At 47.9% G+C, this 19,577-nt stretch overlaps 2 protein-coding genes across 3 annotated transcripts in view; both read right to left on the bottom strand.

Annotated features, from left to right (window-relative positions):
- Window positions 1–19,577, bottom strand: part of LOC141059874 (dual specificity testis-specific protein kinase 1-like) — a 94,772-nt gene that overhangs the window by 9,147 nt on the left and 66,048 nt on the right. For both annotated transcript variants that reach the window (XM_073556045.1, XM_073556044.1), the window contains exons 3-6: window positions 13,844–13,965; window positions 11,154–11,202; window positions 10,549–10,698; window positions 10,289–10,462 (exon numbers count right to left, since the gene is read on the bottom strand). In XM_073556045.1, the coding sequence (XP_073412146.1) occupies window positions 10,289–10,462; window positions 10,549–10,698; window positions 11,154–11,202; window positions 13,844–13,965 (495 nt within the window). The remainder of the gene's footprint in view (window positions 1–10,288; window positions 10,463–10,548; window positions 10,699–11,153; window positions 11,203–13,843; window positions 13,966–19,577) is intronic.
- On the bottom strand, window positions 814–6,734 carry LOC141059872 (uncharacterized). The gene is made up of 2 exons (XM_073556043.1): window positions 5,741–6,734; window positions 814–5,646 (listed from the first exon to the last, which is right to left on the bottom strand). The coding sequence occupies exons 1-2, from the start codon at window positions 6,441–6,443 to the stop codon at window positions 3,617–3,619; spliced, it is 2,733 nt and encodes a 910-aa protein (XP_073412144.1). The 5' UTR covers window positions 6,444–6,734; the 3' UTR covers window positions 814–3,616.

The following is a 19,577-nucleotide window of genomic DNA, read 5'->3' as shown; positions in this document are numbered from 1 at the left end:
TGTGGTGAGCATTTTGAACCCCCAAGGGCTTCACAGAAGTTTATAATGCTTGGGCATGAAAATAAAAAAATCGTATTTTTTCCACAAACATCATCATTTAGTCCCCAATTTTTTTATTTTCCCAAAGATAACAGGAGAAATTGGACCCCAAAAGTTGTTGTCCAATTTGTCCTGAGTACGCCGATACCTCATATGTTGGAGAAAACTACTGTATGGGCACACGTCGGGGCTCGGAAGGGAAGTAGTGATGTTTTGGAATGCAGACTTTGATGGAATGGTCTGCGGGTGTCATGTGCGTTTGGAGAGCCACTGATGTACCTAAACTATTGAAACTCACAACAAGTGACCCCATTTTGGAAACTAGACCCCCCCACTGAACTTATCTAGATGAACCCCCGGGCGTGAAAATAAAAAAAACTTTTTTTTCCACAAAAATGATATTTTTGCCCCCAATTTTTTATTTTCCTAAGGGTAACAGGAGAAATTGGACCCCAAAAGTTGTTTTGCAATTTGTCCTGAGTAGGCTGATACCCTACATGTGGGGGTAAAGCACTGTTTGGTCGCATAGCAGAGCTTGGAAGGGAAGGAGCACCATTTGACTTTTTCAACGCAGAATTGGCTGTAATTGAGATCAGACGCCATGTTGCATTTGGAGAGCACCTGATGTGCCCAAACAGTGGAAACCCCCCAATTCTAACTCCAACCCTAACCCCAACACACCCCTAACCCTAATCTCAGCCCTAACTCTAGCCCTAACCCTAATGGTAAAATGGAAATAAATACATTTTTTTTATTTTATTATTTTTCCCTAACTAAGGGGGTGATAACGGGGGGTTTTGATTTACTATTTATGGCAGGTTTTTATGTTTGGCAGCTGTCACACGCTAAAAGACGCTTTTTATTGTAAAAATAGTTTTTGCATCACCACATATTGAGAGCTTTAATTTTTCCATATTTTGTCCCACTGAGTCATATGAGGTCTTATTTTTTGCGGGATGAGTTGACGTTTTTATAGGTATCATTTTCGGGCACGTGACATCTTTTGATCGCTTTTTATTCCGATTTTTGGGACGCAGAATGAACAAAAACCAGCGTTTCATGAATTTCTTTTGGGGGGGTGCGTTTACACCGTTTCGTGTGCGGTAAAATTGATAAAGCGCTTTTATTCTTCGGGTCAGTACAGTTACAGCGATACCTCATTTAGGTTTTTTTTATGTTTTGTCGGTTTTATGCAATGAAAACAATTTTATATAAAAAATAATTATTTTTGCATCGCTTTATTCTGCGAGCTATAACTTTTTTATTTTTTTGCCGATGATGCTGTGTGGCGGCTCGTTTTTTGCGGGACAAGATGACGTTTTCAGCGGTACCATGGATATTTATATGCGTCTTTTTGATCGCGCGTTATTGCACTTTTTGTTCGGCGGTATGATAATAAATCATTATTTTTTGCTTCGTTTTTTATTTTTATTTTTTAAGGGGTTCGCTAAAGGGGTTAACTAATGGGACAGTTTTATAGGGCGGGTCGTTACGGACGCGGTGATACAAAATATGTGTTGTTTTGTTTATTTCCAAAAAATGAATTGGGGAATTTTTTTTTTTTTTTTAATTTATTCAGCGATTTTTTTTTTTAATTATTTTTACACTTTTTTTTTTTTTTTTTAACTTTATTACATTGTCGCTGATCTGTCGATCATTGTCGCTGATTTGTCACATCACAGATCACTTGCTCAGGGAAGCAAGGAGGGAGTCCCCTCCCTGCCGATGCTTCCCTTTAACCCCCGCTACACCGCAATCGTGTTTGATCGCGGTGTGCAGGGGGTTAACATGTCGGGGGTGGTCCGTGACCGCCCCTGACACATTGTGCCGTGTGTCAGCTGTGATAATCAGCTGACACCCGGCCGCAATCAGCGGCGCTCACCACATGGGCGCCGCTGATCGCTGTGACGTACTATCCCGTCCCTGGGAATTAAGTCCCAGGGCACATGGACGGGATAGTACGTCACATGACAGAAAGGGGTTAAAAAAATTCAAAATAGTGCTGTATATAACTAGAGTGACAGACAGCAAAAAAAAAAATGGAATACTGGCCTAAAATGCCCAAACATAGAGCACGCAGATATATGAGGCCTAGCAGGGAGATACCACACTGCCAAATATGTGGCCTGTATTTTTTTTAATGCAAAATAGTGTTGTATATAACTAGAGTGAGAGATAGCAAAAAAAATGGAATTTAGGCCTAAAAAAGCCGGATTACTTACCGGTAATGCTCTTTTATTGAGTCCACCACAGCACCCACTGGAGGTATCGGATCCGCCCCATTTGGAACAGGAAACCCTACAGGAAAGATAAAAGGGGGCGGTCCGCCTTTCCTCCTCAGTTTTGCATTTCAGAGTACCAGGAGGACCGCCAAGGATTAGGCAATGTCTTGTGCTTGTAACTTTACTTATCCAACTTTAGCAGATATACTTTTAATATTGATATTTCTAGCAGGGAGGGAAGTGAGTGGGTGCTGTCGTGGACTCATTAAAAGAGCATTACCGGTAAGTAATCCGGCTTTTTACCCTTCGCCACGACAGCACCCACTGGAGAGATTCCAGAGACCATCACCTGGGTGGGACCACCGTGCCAAGGACAGTCCTGCCAAAGCTTAGGTCAGAAGTAGATGAAAGGTCAAGTCTATAGTGTCTATAGAAGGTAGAAGGGGATGACCAAATTGCCGCCTTACATATGGTTTCAATTGGAACGTCTCCCCTCTCCGCCCAGGAGGCCGCCATTGCTCTGGTGGAATGTGCTCTGATGTTTTCCGGAGGTTCTTCATTTTTTGCAGAGTAGGCAAAACGAATGGCATCCCTGATCCATCGGGAAATGGTGCTCTTTGTGACTCCATACCCTTTTTTACAGCCCTGAAAAGAAATGAAGAGAGCCCTACACTGCCTCCAGCTCTCGGATCTTTCAATATACTTTAGGACAGTTCTGACGTCCAAAGTGTGGAATTTCTGCTCTTCCGGAGTGGAGGGATCTTCAAAGAAGGTTGGGAGGAGTATCTCCTGAGACCTATGGTACTTTGTTGATACCTTAGGCAGGTATGAGGGGTCTGGCTTTAATATTAATCTATCCCGGTATACCTGCAAAAAGGGTGGATCTATGGACAGGGCCTGGATATCACCCACTCTCCTAGCGGATGTCAGTGCTACCAAGAGGGCCGTCTTAAATGATAAATATTTAAGGGATATCGTATCTATCGGTTCAAAAGGTTCTTCTGTCAGGGCGTCTAACACCAAGTTTAAGTCCCATGTAGGGATTGTGGGTATGTGAACCGGAGTTATTCTTTCACATGCTGTAATGAATCGTGATATCCACTTATTCCCTGCTATATTATGGCCATACAGCGCCCCCAACGCAGACACCTGTACTTTCAGTGTGTTTACTGACAAGCCCAATTCCTTCCCTTTTTGTAGGAATTCTAAGATAGGAACTATCGGGACTTCTGCTGTATGAGATGCTGTATGAAACTGTAGGAATTTCTTCCATATTCTTTTATAAATTTGGGTTGTGGACTGCTTCCTGCTCTGTAGGAGCGTAGTAATTAATGATTGCAAAAACCCTCTTAATCTTAATAGGTGCCTTTCAAGTTCCACGCCGTCAAGTGTAAGTTGTCCACTTGAGGGTGGAAGAAAGGGCCTTGGGAGAGTAGGTTGGGGTTTGAGGGGAGAACCCAAGGATCTTTCACTGACATAATTCGTAGCCACGAGAACCACGGTCTCTTGGGCCAGAATGGTGCTATCAGGATTACTCTCGCCTTTTCCTCTCTGATTTTCCGAATCACTTGCGGCAGGAGAATCAATGGAGGGAAGGCGTATGCCAGCTTGAATTTCCATGAGGCCTGGAGGGCATCCAGTATGTCTGGGTGATCTGCTGGAGACAGGGAAGCAAAGGTCTTTGTTTGTCTGTTTTCCCTTGTGGCGAAGAGGTCCACTTGAGGATGCCCCCATAGAGCTACTATGTTCTGGAAGATTTGGCGATTGAGGCACCACTCCCCTTGCCGAAGTGTGTGTCGGCTTAAGAAATCTGCTTCTTGGTTGTCCTCTCCTCTGATATGAAGAGCTGAGAGGGACAACAAATTGCTTTCGGCTAAGCTTAAGATTCTTGCCGCAGAAGACATCAGAGTCTCTGATCGAGTACCTCCTTGTCTGTTTATGTAGGCCACTGTGGTGGTGTTGTCCGACAGGATCCTGACATGTTTCTGTTGGAGCTGTGGAAGGAAATGATGTAGAGCATAGTATACTGCTGTCAGTTCTTTTAAATTAGACGAGTATTCTCTCTCCTCTCTATTCCATCTTCCTTGACAAAAGCTATTCCCCATATGGGCTCCCCAGCCTTGGGGGCTAGCGTCGGTGGTAAGGATACCAGATGGTACTATGACCCATGGGACTCCTGAGGATAGATGGTCATCATCTAACCACCATTCCAGAGAAGTCAAGACCACCTGAGTTAGAGTTATCTTGCTCTCGAGGTGACCACCATGTCGCCTCTCCTCCTGGAGGATCTGATGCTGAAGTGTGCGGACATGATAATGGGCCCACCGGACTGCAGGGGCACAGGAATCTAGCGACCCCAATAGCGACATTGCCCCTCTCAGAGACATGCGTGGTCTATCTATGGCTGCCTCTACTTTCTCTTTTGTTAGTGCAATCTTTACCTGAGGAAGTAGACATTTCTGGGTTATGGAGTTCAATTGGAACCCCAAAAACATCTGGAGGGATTGCGGAACGAGCCTGGACTTCTGTATATTGATGATCCAGCCTAGGTCCTGCAAAGATGAGATTGCATCAGCCACTCTTTCGGTACATTGGGTATCAGAGTTCCCGATTATTAGGAAGTCGTCTAAGTAAGGTACGATTAAAGTATCTTTTTGACGAACATAGGCCATCACCTCTGCCATCACCTTGGTGAAGATTCTTGGCGCTGTTGAGAGGCCGAAAGGCATGGCTGTGTACTGAAAATGACGGACCTTGCCATCGAACACCACTGCGACCCTTAGATATTTTTGGTATCTATTATGGATAGGAAGATGATAGTAAGCATCCTTTAAGTCAATTCCCGCCACCACACAATTTGGAAAGAGAAGCTTTATGGTGGATCTTATTGATTCCATCTTAAACTTATAATTTTTTATAAACGTATTAAGCTTCCTTAAATTAATAATTGTTCTAAACGTACCATCTGGTTTGGAAATTAAAAATAAAGGAGAGTAGAAGCCTCTACCTTCCTGTCCCTCTGGGACCTCCACTAAAACCCCCTTGCATAGTAGGCTCCGAATTTCTTCTTCGAGGGCCTTTTGTTGGGCCATAGAGTTAAGGCGGGTTAGGATAAAGAAATCATAAGGGTTTTGAAGGAATTCTATTTTCATTCCTTCTTTAATAAAACCCAAGATCCATGGGTTTGAGGATATTTGTTCCCATTTTGGATAAAAGAACCGTAATCTACCCCCTACAGGTGGGTCTGATTTTTTAATTTCTATTTTCCCTTCGGAATGTTGGACCCCTGAACATGGTACCCTTTTGTTTCTCTTCTTTTGCGGCCCATCTATTTGATCTTTCCGTTTGCCTCCTTCTTCCAAACGGTCGCCTCTTAAAGGTTCTCCTATAGAAAGGGATAGAAGAGTCAGGGAACGCCTTCTTCCTCTCCTTTGCTTTGGCGAGTATCTCGTCTAGGGCTTTTCCGAAGAGAAACTCACCCTCACACGGGGTTGCACAAATCTTAGCCTTTGATTGCGCGTCCCCCTTCCAGCTCTTCATCCACAACGCCCTTCTGGCGTTGTTCACAAGAGCTGCTGATCTTGCTGCCAGCCGTAGAGTGTCCGCCGACGCATCAGCCATAAAGGCAGCTGCCCCTCTAATTAATGGGATAGCGGCCCGTAATTTTTCTCTGGACACCTTTTGCTCGATTTGTTGATCCAGCTGGTCCAACCACACGAGCATAGATCTAGTGGTGCATGTGCTGGCTACCGCTGGCTTAAAAATACCCGTGGTAGATTCCCAAGACCTCTTCAATGATGATTCTGCCTTGTGGTCTAACGGGTCTGCCAACAAGCCTGCGTCCTCTACTGGAATAGCCGATTGTTTCGAGGTAGAGGATATAACGGCATCCACTTTTGGCACTTTGGTCCATTTTAATAGCTCCTCATCGCTAAATGGATACTTTCTTTTTGAGGCTGATGGGAGAAAACTTCTTTGGTCATGTTTTTCCCATTCCCTCTTTATTAGGGCCTTAATTGCCGGTATTACCGGGAACGCTCTCCTTTTCTTTTCCGCCAATCCCGCAAACATTATGTCTTGTGCGGTTTGGGCACCCCTTGGTTCCTCACACCCCATAGTGCTTCTCACCGATTTGACTAGGTTGTCCACACTATCCAGGGGGAAACATGACCGTCCCTCCATGTCTGATGACGACGAGGATGTGAGTGAGGAGTCAGAGATTAACCCCCCTTCCTCCTCTGACTCTGAGCTGAGGGTTAACTGCTTTTTGCTGCCAGTCTCTGAGGGAGTTTTGGCGCGGTTAATAGCCTGTATCTCCTCCCTGATTATAGCTCTAATATCTTTTGTCGACAATGCGGCCCCCTGCTTTGTCTCTCTGGTGCACTGCTTACAGAGCTTCTTAGGGTAGGAGTCAGGGAGAGGTTCAGAGCATAACGCACATTCTTTATGCTTGGATTTATCCTTTTTCTTGGTCTAGAAGGGGACACCAAGGCGGGGGGGAGAGGTCAGCTTAGTAGGCAGAGTATATACTTTGCACACTCACCCAGTGAAGCCTTATATTACCGGATCAGATGGCTGAGATCCCGTCCTAGGCCTTGATTCTCCTGCTTCATTCCTGCGGCCGGTGTTGCGGTCCCTGGTGGAGCTACCTCCTGCAGAATCCCCCGCTGGAGCGTGCGCTTCCGTTGGGGACGACATTGCTGCATCGCCGCTCAGCTGCGCCGCTGTTTAAATAATTTGCCTCTCTTTTTTTTTTTTTTCCTTCTTGCCGTCCCCCCGGAAGTTGCTCCTCCTCCCTGGGATCACCGCGCGCATGCCTCGACGCGCTCTAAGCCATCCCGCCCCGGAAGTTCAACCATTACTTCCGGGGGTCAGGAGACTCTGCGCCGGCCGGCTACCGCGCCGCTTTGATGTGCGGTCCCCGCTCTCTATGCGGTCCCTCTCTCTATGCACCGCCACCGTTGCTGTTTTTTTTTTTTTTTTCTTGTTCTGCGCCACTGGCGCTCTTACCACTCCCAGTAGCGGTGCGTCCCGGTGCCTACCGACGCTCTCCTGGGTGAGACGGGGCTGCCCTCCCCGGACCCCGTCATCACCCTTCGTTCACCAGACGAGGGGGGAGCCGTCTAGCGGAATCTCCCCCGACGCTGCCTCCGGACCGCAGCCCCTGCCGTGCACATGGAGACTGCACAGGCGGCATGCCTGGCCCAGGTATTCTTTCCTGAAGGATATCGTGGCTCCGTTTGGAACAGGAAACCAAAAACTGAGGAGGAAAGGCGGACCGCCCCCTTTTATCTTTCCTGTAGGGTTTCCTGTTCCAAATGGGGCGGATCCGATACCTCCAGTGGGTGCTGTCGTGGCGAAGGGTAAAAGGACAAATTTTTAACACACGGATGGATGAGGCGTGTCACAGATATACCACACTGTAAAATATGTGGCCTGTATGTATTTTTTTTTTGGTTCAGCAAAATGGTGTCAAGAAATTGTGTAAGACACTCCAAAAAAATCTATCGTACCACATAAAAATGAAAGATTTCTCTGCGTACTCAAAAGTTATTTTTGGGACCCCTTTAAAATTGCCGGATTTTTATGCTGTGCTAGGAAAAGGATATGGCTGTATCGTGCAGTGTCAAAAAGCAAATGGAGAAAAAAAAAGGGTTCTGGATTGCTTGGCAATAAAATAATCTCTTTTAACCTGGCAAAAAAATTTTTCCTAGCTAATTATACCTAGGGCTAGGTATATACGGTCACTATTTGCTATAGATAGCAGCAGTAGCAGCAGTCAGTAATGGAATGGACCCTCTTGATGTATGCAATGATATCTATACACACACATACAGTGCCTGCAGGCCTTGCACTGATATGTATGTATATATATATAGATGAGTGTGTGTGTTTGTGTGTCAAGTCATGCCCACTCCACATAGCCCAGCCCACTGGCGGCTGGAGAGCGGGGTTGCAGAGGTAAAGTGCAGGACGGGGGAGGAGAGGGGAGCTGCGAGGGAGCGAGCAGGGCTGTTGTGGAGGGAGAGACCAGGGCTGTGGAGGGAGAGAGCAGGACACGGATAGAGAGTAGGACATGGATGGAGAGCGGGGCTGCGGAGGGATAGAGTGGTACTCCGGTGCATGAAGAGCGAGGCTGCAGAAGGAGAGAGCGGGACGGTACATGAAGAGCAGGGCTGCAAAAGGAGAGAGCAGGACGGCGGGTGAAGAGCGAGGCTGCGGAATTAGAGAGCGTGAAGGCGGGTGGAGAGCGGGGCTGTTAAGGGAGAGAGCGGGACCCACAGTTAGTTACTATGCCAGGGCAATGCTGCGCTCTTCAGCTAGTAGTAGCTATATTCTTGTACATGGGGGCAGTATTATAGTGGTTTTATTCTTGTACATAGAGGGCAGTGTTATAGGAGTTATATTATTATACATAGGGGCAGTATTATAGTAGTTATATTCTTGTATATATGAGCAGTATTATAGAAGTTATATTATAATACATAGGGGCAGTATTATAGTAGATATATTCTTGTAGATAGGGGGCAGTATTATAGTAGTTAAATTCTTGTAAATAGAATCAGTATTATAGTAGTTACAGCTGTGCGCAAAAGTTCACATACCACGGCAGAATTTTTGCTTTCTTGGCCTTTTATCAGAGAATATGAATGATAACACCAACACTTTTTCTCCACTCATGGTTAGTGGCTGGGTGAAGCCATTTATTGTCAAATTACTGTGTTTTCTCCATTTAAATCATAATGACAACCAAAAACATCCAAATGACCCTGATCAAAAGTTCACATACCCCATTTCTTAATACCATGTATTGCCCCCTCTAACATCAATGATAGTTTGAAGTCCACTAACCATGAGTGGAGAAATAATTCATATTCTCTGAAAAAACGCCAAGAAAGCAACAGTTCTGCCGGGGTATGTAAACTTTTGTGCACAACTGTATATTCTTGTACATAGGAGCAGTATTATAGTAGTTACATTCTTGTACATAGGGGCAGTATTATAGTAGTTATATTCTTGTACGTAGGAGCAGTATTATAATAGTTACTGTATATTCTTGTACATAGAAGCAGTATTATAGTAGTTATATTCTTGTACATGGGGCAGTATTATAGTAGTTATATTCTTGTACAAAGGGGGCAGTATTATAGTAGTTATATTCTCGGACAAAGGGGGCAGTATTATAGTAGTTATATTATTGTACATAGCAGTATTATAGTAGTTTTATTCTTGTACATAGGTGCAGTATTATAGCAGTTATATTCTTGTATATAGAAGCAGTATTATAGTAGTTATATTCTTGGACAAAGGGGGCAGTATTATAGTAGTTATATTCTTGTACATAGGAGGCAGTATTATAGTAGTTATATTCTTGTACATAGCAGTATTATAGTAGTTTTATTCTTGTACATAGGTGCAGTATTATAGCAGTTATATTCTTGTATATAGCAGTATTATAGTAGTTATATTCTTGGACAAAGGGGGCAGTATTATAGTAGCTATATTGTATATAGTGGGCAGTATTATAGTAGTTATATTCTTGTACATAGTGGGCAGTATTATAGTAGTTATATTCTTGTACATAGGAGCAGTATTATAGTAGTTATATTCTTGTACATGGGAGCAGTATTATAGTAGTTATATTGTATATAGTGGGCAGTATTATAGTAGTTATATTCTTGTACATAGGGGGCAGTATTATAGTAGTTATATTCTTGTACATAGGAGGCAGTATTATAGTAGTTATATTCTTGTACGTAGGGAAGTATTATAGTAGTTATATTCTTGTACATAGGAGCAGTATTATAGTAGTTATATACTTGTATATAGGAGGCAGTATTATAGTTATATTCTTGTATATAGGAGGCAGTATTATATTGGCTATATTTTTATATATTGAGGGCAGTATTATATTACTTCAATTACCCTTTGGACAGTTTGTATGTTTTTTGCAGATTCAAGCCCATGACTCTGGATAGGGGGCACATAGTAACCTTTAGCAATTATTTGATATTTTATTAACACACCTTGCGGTCGTACGGTTCGCCACGTAACATTTCAGGTGCCATCCAGAAGGCAGATCCTACAAGGGACAACTTTCTTTCTCCATTCTTCAGTGGCAGCTCTACCACCTCCCGGGCCAGGCCGAAATCCGTCACTACAGCCTCTCGGCCTCGTGGGGTCACTCTTATAAGACAGTTCTGTAATACACATGTGAAGCAGGTCCTGTCACTGACAGTGAAAATTATAAGGATGGTTTCGAGTACATTTATACATCCATCACTACCTTGGAGTTTAGATCACGATGATAGATATTTTTCGAGTGCAGATAGATCATTCCCCGACTGATGTCACACGACAGGTGGACCTTCTCTTTCCAGTTAAGGACGATTTCTTTACAGGCCAATAGCTCCTCCAGGCAGCCTCCATTCACATACTAGGGGGAGGGGAGAGACCGATATAACTTACACAGTTGCTCATAGTCAGATTTCTGCTAATATATTAGATGGGGCAGACCCACTGGAGCACAATCACTAAAAGTCTGGTATGATTGCCTGGAAATTCTGCCTTACTAAAGCCCCCTCTAAGAATAACCAAAGCTGTATTCACAGTTCTGCTGCCTTCCAGCTGGAATCTACACTGATTCCAATGATGCGTTTCATTTAGGGAGATGTAGCTTAGCATGTAAGAGGTTATATACATCTCCCACAATGCAATGCATAAGAGGCCGTATAAAGAACGAGAGTAGATTGAACTCAGAACTTACGCTGAACCAGAAAGTGGCAAAAGTGAGACATAATAAACAGCAGAATTACGAGCGCAGCTCTGAATTTGATTAAAATATAGCACATGATTTCACTCTAGATGAGTGCAGTGATGATATAAATTTACCTCCAGAATTGGGTACAGCTTTTCGTCTTTCACACATATCCCAAGGTATCTAAAAAGTTACAAAATGATAATTACAATTCATGATGAAGAAGGAAAAAGAAGGCGTGCGATTATGTCCTAGGCGCTGCAATGGAGGAGAGGAGGACATCTTAGTCACAAGAGGAGACGTTTAATGACACTACACGATTCAGGGACGGTCCGTGCACTTCGTCAGCTGGACCATGAGGATTACATGAAGTCTCACAACTCCCACCCATTATACGGCTTACATGGCAGTGGGAAGGGCACAGGGCAATAAGTTACAGCCCGCAGAGGACCATGATGGTGCCACCACAGTAGCGTAGCTACCGGGGGCGCAGAGGGGGCGGTCGCCCCGGGCTCTGAGGGGCCCACTGAGCTACGCTACTGTACCTGTATAGGCGTGCACAGCGTGCCCATACAGTTACATTCTGCGGCAGAGCAGGGAGAATCAATCTCCCTACTCTGCAGCCCAGCCGCTATGGGTCCCTGAGAAGACGGTGGGGGGCCCCGGTGCCAGCAGTGGGCCCCCCCACCTCACAGCCAGCAACGTCGTTATGAGCTTTTCTGTGCGCACAGGACCTGTGATGAGGACACAGGAGGGGCGGAGTCAGGGGGTCACATGATCTGCTGTGCTGTGCTGGTTGTCATGGTGCTGGATGAGGTGAAGTAAGTTTCTGTTTGGGGTCAGGATTGGTTTACAGGGTGGATGTAGCAGAGCTGTGTGTGTATGAGGTGTACAGAGCGGAGCCGTGTGTGTAGAAGGTGTACAAAGCAGAGATATGCATGTATGAGGTGTACAGAGGAGCGGAGCCGTGTGTATGGGGTGAGCAGAGCTGTTTGTGTACGGAGCGGAGCCAAGTGTTTACGGGGTGTACAGAGAAGAGCCGTGTGTGTACGGGGTGTACAGAGCAGAGACGTGTGTGTGCGGCGTGTATGGAGTGGAGCCGTGTGTGCAAGGTGTACGGATTTGAGCCGTATGTATACGAGGTGTATGGTGCGGAGCCGCGTGTGTACGGGGTGTGCGGAGCAGAGCAGTGTGTGTACAAGGTGTACAGAGCGGAGCCAGGTGTGTACAAGGTGTACGTGAGCGGAGCCGCATGTGTACAGCGTGTACGGAGCAGAGCCGTGTGTGTATAGGGGGTGTGGAGCAGAGCTGTGTGTGTATAGGGGGTATCAGGTGCAGTAATACGGACACATACGGCGAGCAGCGGCTCAGTATTGGGGTATCAGGTGCAGTAATAGGGACAAATACGGCAGCAGTGGCTCAGCATTGGGGCATCAGGTGCAGTAATAGGGACACATACGGCAGCAGAGGCTCAGCATTGGGGTATCAGGTGCAGTAATGGGGACACATACGGCTGCAGCGGCTCAGCATTGGGGTATCAGGTGCAGTAATAGGGACACATAAGGTATCAGCTGCTAAGTATTGAGGTATGAGCTGCAGTAATAGGGACACATACGGCAGCAGCGGCTCAGTATTGGGGTATCAGGTGCAGTAATAGGGACAAATACGGCAGCAGCGGCTCAGCATTGGGGTATCAGGTGCAGTAATAGGGACACATACGGCAGCAGCGGCTCAGCATTGGGGTATCAGGTGCTGTAATAGGGACACATACAGCAGCAGCGGCTCAGTATTGGGGTATCAGGTGCAGTAATAGGGATATATACGGGAGCAGCGGCTCAGTATTGGGGTATCAGGTGCAGTAATAGGGACACATACGGCAGCAGCGGCTCAGCATTGGGGTATCAGCAGGATGATGGGTTTGTGCAGGTTGGAGATAGATGGTGATGGGGCTGGAATATGAGAAGTGAAACGTGTCGTTGTTGTATTCTCTGTAGCCGAGTCCTGGCTGGAAGAAGTTGTCATGTCGGTCTGGGCAGATGGAAAAGACGTGAAAAGTGACCGATTCCATCAGAAAGAACGTCAGCGGTAAGACACCAACTATACCTGTGCAGTAATCACATATGTTTTGTAGGACTGGTATTTACCCCTGACCATATTGCGGTAATATCCATGTTGGTCTTTATATAGGGATTATTTTCAGTAACAGCGCAGTCATATCCTACATCCATTATTAGGGTGCGTCACCGAGTTGTAATCAAAGTTACCTAGTTAGGGGCCCACTCAGAAGTTTTGCCCCCCCGAACCGAAACCCTAGCTACGCCTCTGTGCCACCATAACTCAGGCTGGTCACCAGGTAGTTCCAGTCAATTGGAAATATTTAAAGGATTATACCACAAAATAGCAGGGACACTTTGGGTCCCCAAGAAAATAACTTACTGGCATCTGAGAGCCACAAAGGGGTGTAACAAGGTATTGTGCTATTTTGTCATTACACTGATCAGGTAAGTGAATGAAGGCATTACCATTAACTGCCACTAGATGGCAATGATACCATACAATCAACACAGCCTCGTCCACCCGGGGACCTCCGGGTACATGGAGGTCGTGACTCATAACTTGAGCCCTCGTGGTGACTGTTAGGATTGTCCAAACTACATGTAATTGGAGCAAACCCTCAGCTGGAATGTGTTTGTCCAATAACTGCATTTTTTAGAGTTATTGACAGCAGAGATCTTGAATTTAATGAGGAAAAGTAACAAAGGTCTTTTGACAACGTCACTTTAGGCAGGACGGACCCCTCTCGTCGCCCTCAAGCCACGCTCACCTGACTATATTGGGATGAGACAGTTTCTGCAGGAGGGAGATTTCTCGGACGATCCCCTCCTCGTCCACCTCGTTTTTGTAGATCTTCACCACCATGCTCTTGGAGCCGGCGCCATGAGACACCTGCAACAGAATATATCATGTCAGTGCAAGAGACGACTAAGACATGTGACTGTGTATGGTGCCATTAAGAGGAACACCATCTACTACCAAGTCGGAAATAACAGCAGCCAACACGTGTGCCCGAGCTCCGATCGCTGCAGATTCACTGATCCAAAGCAAGAAAAGGCTGGGTGACAGCCATATTACTCATCACCAGGCGCCACAGAGACACAAAAGGAAAAGTGGTGCATGATAAAACACAATAATACACCTCCGCTGTGCACTGTGTGCGCTCCTTAATTATAGCGACACCTCCGCTGTGCACTGTGTGCGCTCCTTAATTATAGCGACACCTCCGCTGTGCACTGTGTGCGCTCCTTAATAATAGCGACACCTCCGCTGTGCATTGTGGGCGCTCCTTAATAATAGCAACACCTCCGCTGTGCACTGTGTGCGCTCCTTAATAATAGCGACACCTCCGCTGTGCATTGTGGGCGCTCCTTAATAATAGCGACACCTCCGCTGTGCATTGTGGGCGCTCCTTAATTATAGCGACACCTCCGCTGTGCATTGTGGGCGCTCCTTAATAATAGCGACACCTCCGCTGTGCACTGTGTGCGCTCCTTAATAATAGCGACGCCTCCGCTGTGCATTGTGGGCGCTCCTTAATTATAGCGACACCTCCGCTGTGCACTGTGTGCGCTCCTTAATAATAGCGACGCCTCCGCTGTGCATTGTGGGCGCTCCTTAATTATAGCGACACCTCCGCTGTGCACTGTGTGCGCTCCTTAATTATAGCGACACCTCCGCTGTGCACTGTGTGCGCTCCTTAATAATAGCGACACCTCCGCTGTGCACTGTGGGCGCTCCTTAATTATAGCGACACCTCCGCTGTGCACTGTGTGCGCTCCTTAATTATAGCGACACCCCCGCTGTGCATTGTGGGTGCTCCTTAATAATAGCGACACCTCCGCTGTGCACTGTGTGCGCTCCTTAATTATAGCGACACCTCCGCTGTGCATTGTGGGTGCTCCTTAATTATAGCGACACCTCCGCTGTACACTGTATGCGCTCCTTAATTATAGCGACACCTCCGCTGTGCACTGTGTGCGCTCCTTAATTATAGCGACACCTCCGCTGTGCACTGTGTGCGCTCCTTAATAATAGCGACACCTCCGCTGTGCACTGTGTGCGCTCCTTAATAATAGCGACACCCCCGCTGTGCATTGTGGGCGCTCCTTAATTATAGCGACACCTCCGCTGTGCACTGTGTGCGCTCCTTAATTATAGCGACACCTCCGCTGTGCACTGTGTGCGCTCCTTAATAATAGCGACACCCCCGCTGTGCATTGTGGGCGCTCCTTAATTATAGCGACACCTCCGCTGTGCATTGTGGGCGCTCCTTAATTATAGCGACACCTCCGCTGTGCATTGTGGGCGATCCTTAATTATAGCGACACCTCCGCTGTGCACTGTGTGCGCTCCTTAATTATAGCGACACCTCCGCTGTGCACTGTGTGCGCTCCTTAATTATAGCGACACCTCCGCTGTGCACTGTGTGCGCTCCTTAATAATAGCGACACCCCCGCTGTGCATTGTGGGCGCTCCTTAATTATAGCGACACCTCCGCTGTGCATTGTGGGCGCTCCTTAATTATAGCGACACCTCCGCTGTGCATTGTGGGCGATCCTTAATTATAGCGACACCTCCGCTGTGCATTGTGTGCGCTCCTTAATAATAGCGACACCCCCGCTGTGCATTGTGGGCGCTCCTTAATTATAGCGACACCTCCGCTGTGCATTGTGGGCGCTCCTTAATTATAGCGACACCTCCGCTGTGCACTGTGTGCGCTCCTTAATAATAGCGACACCCCCGCTGTGCACTGTGTGCGCTCCTTAATAATAGCGACACCTCCGCTGTGCATTGTGGGCGCTCCTTAATTATAGCGACACCTCCGCTGTGCACTGTGTGCGCTCCTTAATTATAGCGACACCTCCGCTGTGCATTGTGGGCGCTCCTTAATTATAGCGACACCTCCGCTGTGCATTGTGGGCGCTCCTTAATAATAGCGACACCCCCGCTGTGCACTGTGTGCGCTCCTTAATAATAGCGACACCTCCGCTGTGCACTGTGTGCGCTCCTTAATAATAGCGACACCTCCGCTGTGCACTGTGTGCGCTCCTTAATTATAGCGACACCTCCGCTGTGCACTGTGTGCACTCCTTAATAATAGTGACACCTCCGCTGTGCACTGTGTGCGCTCCTTAATTATAGCGACACCCCCGCTGTGCACTGTGTGCGCTCCTTAATAATAGCGACACCTCCGCTGTGCACTGTGTGCGCTCCTTAATTATAGCGACACCTCCGCTGTGCATTGTGGGCGCTCCTTAATTATAGCGACACCCCCGCTGTGCATTGTGTGCGCTCCTTAATTATAGCGACACCTCCGCTGTGCATTGTGGGCGCTCCTTAATTATAGCGACACCCCCGCTGTGCATTGTGGGCGCTCCTTAATTATAGCGACACCCCCGCTGTGCATTGTGGGCGCTCCTTAATTATAGCGACACCCCCGCTGTGCATTGTGGGCGCTCCTTAATTATAGCGACACCTCCGCTGTGCACTGTGTGCGCTCCTTAATAATAGCGACACCTCCGCTGTGCATTGTGGGCGCTCCTTAATTATAGCGACACCTCCGCTGTGCACTGTGTGCGCTCCTTAATTATAGCGACACCTCCGCTGTGCAATGTGGGCGCTCCTTAATTATAGCGACACCTCCGCTGTGCACTGTGTGCGCTCCTTAATTATAGCGACACCTCCGCTGTGCATTGTGGGCGCTCCTTAATTATAGCGACACCTCCGCTGTGCATTGTGGGCGCTCCTTAATAATAGCGACACCCCCGCTGTGCACTGTGTGCGCTCCTTAATAATAGCGACACCTCCGCTGTGCACTGTGTGCGCTCCTTAATAATAGCGACACCTCCGCTGTGCATTGTGGGCGCTCCTTAATTATAGCGACACCTCCGCTGTGCACTGTGTGCGCTCCTTAATTATAGCGACACCTCCGCTGTGCACTGTGTGCGCTCCTTAATAATAGCGACACCTCCGCTGTGCACTGTGTGCGCTCCTTAATTATAGCGACACCCCCGCTGTGCACTGTGTGCGCTCCTTAATAATAGCGACACCTCCGCTGTGCACTGTGTGCGCTCCTTAATTATAGCGACACCTCCGCTGTGCATTGTGGGCGCTCCTTAATTATAGCGACACCTCCGCTGTGCACTGTGTGCGCTCCTTAATTATAGCGACACCTCCGCTGTGCATTGTGGGCGATCCTTAATTATAGCGACACCTCCGCTGTGCACTGTGTGCGCTCCTTATTTATAGCGACACCTCCGCTGTACATTGTGGGCGCTCCTTAATTATAGCGACACCTCCGCTGTGCACTGTGTGCGCTCCTTAATTATAGCGACACCTCCGCTGTGCATTGTGGGCGCTCCTTAATTATAGCGACACCTCCGCTGTGCATTGTGGGCGATCCTTAATTATAGCGACACCTCCGCTGTGCAATGTGGGCGCTCCTTAATAATAGCGACACCTCCGCTGTGTACTGTGCGCGCTCCTTAATAATAGCGACACCTCCGCTGTGCATTGTGGGCGCTCCTTAATTATAGCGACACCTCCGCTGTGCATTGTGGGCGCTCCTTAATTATAGCGACACCTCCGCTGTGCAATGTGGGCGCTCCTTAATAATAGCGACACCTCCGCTGTGTACTGTGCGCGCTCCTTAATAATAGCGACACCTCCGCTGTGCATTGTGGGTGCTCCTTAATTATAGCGACACCTCCGCTGTGCACTGTGTGCGCTCCTTAATAATAGCGACACCTCCGCTGTGCACTGTGGGCGCTCCTTAATAATAGCGACACCTCCGCTGTGCACTGTGGGCGCTCCTTAATAATAGCGACACCCCCGCTGTGCATTGTGGGCGCTCCTTAATAATAGCGACACCTCCGCTGTGCACTGTGTGCGCTCCTTAATAATAGCGACACCTCCGCTGTGCACTGTGGGCGCTCCTTAATAATAGCGACACCTCCGCTGTGCACTGTGGGCGCTCCTTAATAATAGCGACACCTCCGCTGTGCACTGTGGGCGCTCCTTAATAATAGCGACACCTCCGCTGTGCACTGTGGGCGCTCCTTAATTATAGCGACACCTCCGCTGTGCACTGTGTGCGCTCCTTAATTATAGCGACACCTCCGCTGTGCATTGTGGGCGCTCCTTAATTATAGCGACACCTCCGCTGTGCACTGTGTGCGCTCCTTAATTATAGCGACACCTCCGCTGTGCATTGTGGGCGATCCTTAATTATAGCGACACCTCCGCTGTGCAATGTGGGCGCTCCTTAATAATAGCGACACCTCCGCTGTGTACTGTGCGCGCTCCTTAATAATAGCGACACCTCCGCTGTGCATTGTGGGCGCTCCTTAATTATAGCGACACCTCCGCTGTGCACTGTGTGCGCTCCTTAATAATAGCGACACCTCCGCTGTGCACTGTGGGCGCTCCTTAATAATAGCGACACCTCCGCTGTGCACTGTGGGCGCTCCTTAATAATAGCGACACCCCCGCTGTGCATTGTGGGCGCTCCTTAATAATAGCGACACCTCCGCTGTGCACTGTGTGCGCTCCTTAATAATAGCGACACCTCCGCTGTGCACTGTGGGCGCTCCTTAATAATAGCGACACCTCCGCTGTGCACTGTGGGCGCTCCTTAATAATAGCGACACCTCCGCTGTGCACTGTGGGCGCTCCTTAATTATAGCGACACCTCCGCTGTGCACTGTGTGCGCTCCTTAATTATAGCGACACCTCCGCTGTGCACTGTGTGCGCTCCTTAATTATAGCGACACCTCCGCTGTGCATTGTGGGCGCTCCTTAATTATAGCGACACCTCCGCTGTGCATTGTGGGCGCTCCTTAATAATAGCGACACCCCCGCTGTGCACTGTGTGCGCTCCTTAATAATAGCGACACCTCCGCTGTGCACTGTGTGCGCTCCTTAATAATAGCGACACCTCCGCTGTGCACTGTGTGCGCTCCTTAATTATAGCGACACCTCCGCTGTGCACTGTGTGCGCTCCTTAATAATAGCGACACCTCCGCTGTGCACTGTGTGCGCTCCTTAATTATAGCGACACCCCTGCTGTGCACTGTGTGCGCTCCTTAATAATAGCGACACCTCCGCTGTGCACTGTGTGCGCTCCTTAATTATAGCGACACCTCCGCTGTGCATTGTGGGCGCTCCTTAATTATAGCGACACCCCCGCTGTGCATTGTGTGCGCTCCTTAATTATAGCGACACCTCCGCTGTGCATTGTGGGCGCTCCTTAATTATAGCGACACCCCCGCTGTGCATTGTGGGCGCTCCTTAATTATAGCGACACCCCCGCTGTGCATTGTGGGCGCTCCTTAATTATAGCGACACCCCCGCTGTGCATTGTGGGCGCTCCTTAATCATAGCGACACCTCCGCTGTGCACTGTGTGCGCTCCTTAATAATAGCGACACCTCCGCTGTGCATTGTGGGCGCTCCTTAATTATAGCGACACCTCCGCTGTGCACTGTGTGCGCTCCTTAATTA

This window comes from Dendrobates tinctorius, unplaced genomic scaffold, assembly GCF_039654945.1.
Source record: "Dendrobates tinctorius isolate UK_male_01 unplaced genomic scaffold, ASM3965494v1 ptg000231l, whole genome shotgun sequence".
Taxonomy (NCBI): domain Eukaryota; kingdom Metazoa; phylum Chordata; class Amphibia; order Anura; family Dendrobatidae; genus Dendrobates; species Dendrobates tinctorius.
Note: the sequence above shows the minus strand (reverse complement) of the source record. Positions and strands in the feature narration are given on the sequence as shown.

Coding starts and splice junctions, on each gene's coding strand:
- LOC141059872 (XM_073556043.1), bottom strand. CDS start 6,443: ATGGAGGGACGGTCATGTTTCCCCCTGGATAGTGTGGACAACCTAGTC. Junction 5,647..5,740: donor TTGTGCAACCCCGTGTGAGG/GTGAGTTTCTCT, acceptor CCCTTTCTATAG/GAGAACCTTTAAGAGGCGAC.